Below are 5,999 nucleotides of genomic sequence, written 5' to 3'. Positions count from 1 at the left end.
AAGAGGATGGAAATGGCTGTAGTTAACACCTATTTCCAGAAGGGGGAGGAACATAGAGTTGCATATAAGAGTGGAGGTAGGAGTAGGCAGGTAGACTCAAGGTCAGAGAGGCCAGATTGAGATGGTTTGGACATGTGCAGAGGAGGGATAGTGGTTATATTGGTAGAAGGATGTTGGAGATGGAGCTGCCAGGCAAGAGGTCAAGAGGAAGGCCAAAGAGGAGATATATGGATGTGCTAAAAGAGGACATGAAGTTAATTGGGGCGAGAGTAGAGGATAGAGTTAGGTAGAAACTGATGATTCGCTGTGGCAACCCCTAATGGGAACAGTCAAGAGAAGAAGAAGTTAGTGTTGCAGCTTGAAAATATTTCTACTCACAAATAGATTTTTAGCAGGACAACATGATGCCATTGTCGTTTCCTTCACCGTGCATGTTCTCACTCCACCTTTGCTCTTTCTTTCTCTTACACACAAACTGGAAAATATGTGTGCGTATTTAACTCCAGTGGTTTTATGAGTTTGCTCAAAACCAGCATGACTCCCACCTTAAATTTCAATATTATTCCCCTCCAATTTTCTCTGTCTGCTTTCCTTTCTCTCCTCCCCGTACCTCTCTTTCCTTCTTTTCAAACTCTACTATTTGTGCTTTTTCTGTCCTCTTCTCTTGAACTCTTTGACCTTTTTATTAATTCCTCCTGATCTCACGTTCTTATTTTTGCTCTGAACAAGTTTCGGATGACTGTATTATGGAGGTCTGTTCATTACTCTGACATGTCTAATGGGCTGAAAATCCAGTTTGGGAAAGTACATGTGAACAGCATTTCGTTGCACAGCTGACTAAAGTAAGAACATTTATTTTAATTGGCTCTGATACTGAGGAGCCCTTAATGTGCCTCAGCAGTGTCTTGGAAACCATGTCAATATTGACAATGTTCACTGTGGTCGGTGGCTATTAATAGGAGAAACTCGTGCCATTTAAGGTTATACAGTTTGGTTTGCTTTCAGTCTGGCCAGCTTTTATATCATAATATCAATTATAGGTCTCTTCTGCCAAATATGCAGCTCTCAGCTGCTGCAACAGTTTTCCTAGACAGTGGACCAACGTGTGTGTGTGTGTGTGTGTGTGTGTGTGTGTGTGTTTACAAAGTGGGCAGCTGCCAGGAGCAGCTTTCCAATAGAGGATGCGAGGGTGTGGGGGAGGTGAGTTATAGAATGAAAGAAGGAAGGAAAAAGGCGAGCAGAACTACTGTAGAGTCTATACTCTTGCAGCCAAGCTAGCAGACCCAGCTTCCTAATAAACAAATCATAGTATCCTGATAGTGAAATCTGTGTGTGGTGATGTACTGGAGCCTATAGTGTTGGTGGGCTGGTTCAGCTACAACAGGGTGTATTTGTGGCATCCTGCCAGGAGATGTAGGTTTATCTCATCAGTGCTCCTGGGATCCTGAGCAGTTCTTCATACTGACCTTCAGTAGTGTATCAGTGCTGAATGCCACTGGCCCATCATGACTTTGGGGGTGTACTCCTGTGTAATTAGACTGGTCCTATCTGAAGGTAAAGTATGGTCTCTTACATACTGTACCTTTCAGCCTCCAGTTGTTGTCTGAGTCTCTTCTAGCATATCTCATATTTATGTAGATTAGTAAATTGCATTCACTGGTTGCTGCTCTTTTGTTATTTTGCCATCATTTGATGCTCTGGGTGAATATACTTTCTTGCAATGTAACAAGGATGTCTGACAGAATAATACATGTCAAGGTGAAATGAATATAATGTGTGCATGGGGTGGATACTTGCTTAGTTTCAAGTCCTTGTAACGATATAAAGATATGATCACATATTACTTACTTACTTATACAGTATTGAATCTGCATTTTGTAAACTTAGTTTAGAGACTGCTCTATTGGTCATTAGATATTACTAAGATTTGAGAAAACCTCTGGAATTAAGCAATGTTCCTGTATTAATCTTAAAACCTTTTTGTTTATTAGTGTGTAGTGCTGGTCATCCTGCCTTTTGGTATTAATCTGAAGCTGCACGAAACTAATAGATTACAACTCTGCATGTGAACCCAGATGTTGTACATCAGTCCTGCTGCTCAGTAGTGGTAATACTAGGCAGGTCTCAGGTGAGAACTAAATGAGAGTGAAGCAGAGTGTTGCCAAAAGGTCTGAGGCTGTGCAGTCTGCCCGGGCTGAGTAAATAAACTAAATGGGTGTTGTTATTCCAGGTAGTGATGTGGTGTAGGTGGTGGAGGAGACGGTTAGCGTCCATGTTGCCAGGTGCTGATGTTGTCATCACCACATGTATTCTTAGGTGATGTCATGTTCTTTTGAAGTATGAAGCAAGGTAGGCAAAGTCATTGATGACTGCTTACATTTGGATCACGTTGCAATAGCTTGGCTTGTTCAGCAGCAATTAGGTGGCACAGCCAGAGGCACAGTGCACTTAGAAAAACACTACTCTTCAGCAGAAATGCCTTTACAAATTAGAGGCCCTTTTTGTTATTTGGATACAAACTGTTGTGTGTTTTAATGTTGGCTGTGTTTATTTGTTTAATTCATTGGATTATTACAGTTAAGAAACAAATACTTTTCCTGGAGACAAGAACCTTTAGAAGAAATGAGAAGCCCGTTTATAGCATTCCTCTTATAGGTTTGGTCAAGACACAGGAAAAAAAACAACTTAAAAATATTTTAAAAGTGAAAAACTGTGTCACTGGTTTGGAAAAGTATAAATAAATTAAAGTTCAGACATTTAATAAAATCATTATCATCAAGCTAAGTAAAGTTAAAAATAATAATAATAATAATCATTTGCTGTTTGTGTAAATTGTTATGTTGGAATGGAAACAAAAGATATTACCAGTGGCTGCCAGACAGTTATTGTAAAATAAGAAAACAATTAATGTATTATTAAAACTTTAACAAATTAATGCAATGATTACTTTTTAATCATTATTAAGCAAGTTATTGACCATCTGCTCCTATCAGTTAATGTTTAAGGCGGTGTTCTTTGTGTTGGTGGATCTGTTTCTCCTTCAGTACTGATACTATTTTGTACAAAAGTGTTTGTGGCCCTGCGCTGTGGTGTTGAAGAACAACTGTACCTGACAAGAGATTGACATGGACAGGTGCAATGACACACACACACACACACATACACGGCAGGAGACAACAGAACAGGAGCGAGGGATGTTACTAGGAATAGCTCTCTCTCTCTCTCTGTCTCCCTTGTTGAGGAAAGGCGAGCAGAAAAAGAGTGTGACTTGGTGGAGAGTGTGTGTTCAGTTTTCTGTCAACTGCTCAGCAGCAGCACCTTTCTGCATTTCGTTTAGCAGCAGCTTTCCCAGGAAGCAGGTCAGTGTGAGTAATTTATTGAGTCAATTTTGTGTGGTATCTTTGGCAACATTATGCCTAAAGAATGATGAGTTAGGGGCATGGGACAGTGCTAAACCTTCAAGTGATTCAGCTTGTTCTAAAGAAACATTACCCAACAATTTAATGCTTTAGTTGCTGTAGCAGGTTTTCGGGCCTGATCTCAGTACTAGGTGTGAATATACAGTACAATGAGGGGTCAATGTTGAAACATTAACTAGTTTTTAAGACATAAACACTGTAACAGCGGCCCATCCAGGCACTAATGCAAGGCAGGCAGAGACATTCACAGTTTGGTTTGCAAGCATCTGAAGCTAAAACTGTTGCCTCAGGCTTGAATTTTAGTGGGAGTTATTTGGGTGTTCAGATACGATGAACTGTTGCAGTAGTGAGAGACTGAGCAAAATGTAGCTTGTTTTTCTTTTGAGTTTAGTAGTTTGTGTTTTGACGCTCTGTACAGACGGGGTGATGAAAGCTCTCCGTGCATGCAGTGTGTGTGGAGCAGTGAAACTTTGACACGTGTGTGTGTTTATGGGTTGTCTGTGTGTGTTTTCATACATCCATCTGGAGGTATTACTTAAGCCTATAGTTTGCTTCTTGAAAAACACTGTTCCAAAAAATGTGGGTAACTCGTAATACCAGTACCATTTCTGTGTTACATTGTCTTTTCCTTTGTTTCCAGCACTATATTAGAAGAGGAGAAGATCCAGCAGAAGGAGAGGAACAGGATGGAGATGAGGAGGCAGGTCACTGTTTCTTGGGACTCTGGAGGGTCTGATGAAGCACCACCAAAAGTAAGACACTACTGCACCACATGTGTTTGTGTGTGTCTGTCAGTGTATGGGTGGGTGTTCATATGAGAGAAACAGGTGTAGTGAAATAGAGTCTGAGCGTTTGTTGTGTTTGTGCAGCGAGACCCCCTGGTCATTGCAGTTCCCATGCACGCATTTAGTTAAGGATCACAGCACCTCAGTTATGGTTTCATGAGTGAGTGATATATTTGTTGTCTACTTTGTTGCAAAGTGGCCAGCATGAATATTAAGGCATTGAAATAGATGTCTTACATCCACAAGATCTGTTAACTCAGTGGATTTCACATTTCCTGAAATTTTACCACTCTTTGAACATAGAAACATTCTCCAGGACACTGGTGACATGCTTCGTTAAATTATAGCTATAGTCAGTTGTTTAAGGGGGGTTTCTCATTATGATAATCACTTTGATAAGTGACTATCAGCACACTTACAGGAAAGGTCATTCAACATGTACAACACTCAAAGAAATGACAGCGGACTGTCAGAAAGAAATGAATCAGCAGAATGTGGTGGAGCAATTTTGTTGTATTTCAGTACTGTGTTATGGTTTTGCTGCATTTGCCCTATCATGGGATAGAGAACAATCTATACAATAGAACATAAACAGTTGTCTTTAATGGAAGTGTTTCAGAAGAAAAGTATGTAGAGTTTGGAAATCCGTAAGGATGTTTGTGTGGCCCTTTACTTTTCTCCATTTTCACTAATGATTTGCCACTTGTGTGGCTGCTCTATGTACGCAGATGATACAGTAATATTACACATACTCAACAAAGAGCTGCAGACAGTACTAGAATGGGTTACTAGCAATAAATTAGTTTTAAACATACCAAAGATTAAAAGCATTGTATCTGGTACTAACCAGTTCCAGACCTCAACTGGACCTGATGTTGAATAATGTACCTGTTGAGCAAGTAGAAGAAACAAAGCTTCTTGGTGTTTTTCTAGATTGTAAACTGTTCTGGACAAAGCATGTAGATTCTTGTTGTAAATCTGGGGAGGAGTATGTCTATTATAAGGGGGTGCTCTGCTTTTCTAATACCACACCTGGTCAGGTGCTGCAAAGAAGGATTTAGGAAAACTTGCAGCTGGCTCAGAACAGAGCAGCTTGTCTTGCTCTTCAATGTTCGCTAAGGTCAAAAGTGAACAATGAGCCTGTTAAACGTTCCTGGTTAAAAGTTAAGGAGAGGCTGACAGCATCACTCCTTGCTATTTTCAGAAACATTCATATATTGAAAATTCCTAAATGTTTGTATGGTCAACTTACTTAGCTAAAATAATGTAGTTACATTTTGGATATAGGAATTATATTTTTTCTCTTGTTTTCAATTCATGTGGTTGTTTTGATTACAGGTATCATTTCTTGTTATGCTTTTAATGTTTGTATGAACCCTATGAAGAGTAGTGGATGTTCTACATCAGCTAATAGGGGCCCTAATAAAAACAGAGGTCAAGAAAATGCTTGTAATGGGATTTGAGCTCTGAAAGAATACATTGTGATGCAAAACTGTGCAAAAGTTTACAAAATGTCATTAGAAAGGAAATGTTTCACTCATAGGACCGTTGACAATCAGACCTTCAGGACACATTTTGGGTTGATGTCACTGGTTGCAGTTGATATTACAGGTTTTTGTAAAATGCATCCAAAAGCCCTGGACCACAGTCAAACTCGTACACTGTAGATAAACTGGAACCAGGTTTGTGAATACAACAGCACTGGGGTTTTTCACCCACATCTTAACATAAACTGCTCCCTTCAAATGTGTTAAAAAAAAAGAACAAAAAAAAAAAAAAAAGGGAAATTTGCTAA

General features: G+C 39.6%; 1 protein-coding gene across 14 annotated transcripts in view; it reads left to right on the top strand.

Moving 5' to 3' along the window:
- Positions 1-5,999, top strand: part of LOC109964850 (focal adhesion kinase 1-like) — a 62,181-nt gene that overhangs the window by 37,994 nt on the left and 18,188 nt on the right. For all 14 annotated transcript variants that reach the window (XR_002275557.1, XM_020608398.1, XM_020608397.1 and 11 more), the window contains one exon: positions 4,060-4,171. Coding sequence is in view for 13 of the 14 variants with exons in the window: in XM_020608398.1 (XP_020464054.1) it covers positions 4,060-4,171 (112 nt within the window). In the remaining variant the exon portion in view is untranslated. The remainder of the gene's footprint in view (positions 1-4,059; positions 4,172-5,999) is intronic.

This window comes from Monopterus albus, unplaced genomic scaffold (genome assembly GCF_001952655.1).
Source record: "Monopterus albus unplaced genomic scaffold, M_albus_1.0 scaffold93.1, whole genome shotgun sequence".
NCBI lineage: Eukaryota > Metazoa > Chordata > Actinopteri > Synbranchiformes > Synbranchidae > Monopterus > Monopterus albus.
This window is presented reverse-complemented; position numbering and strand designations above follow the sequence as displayed.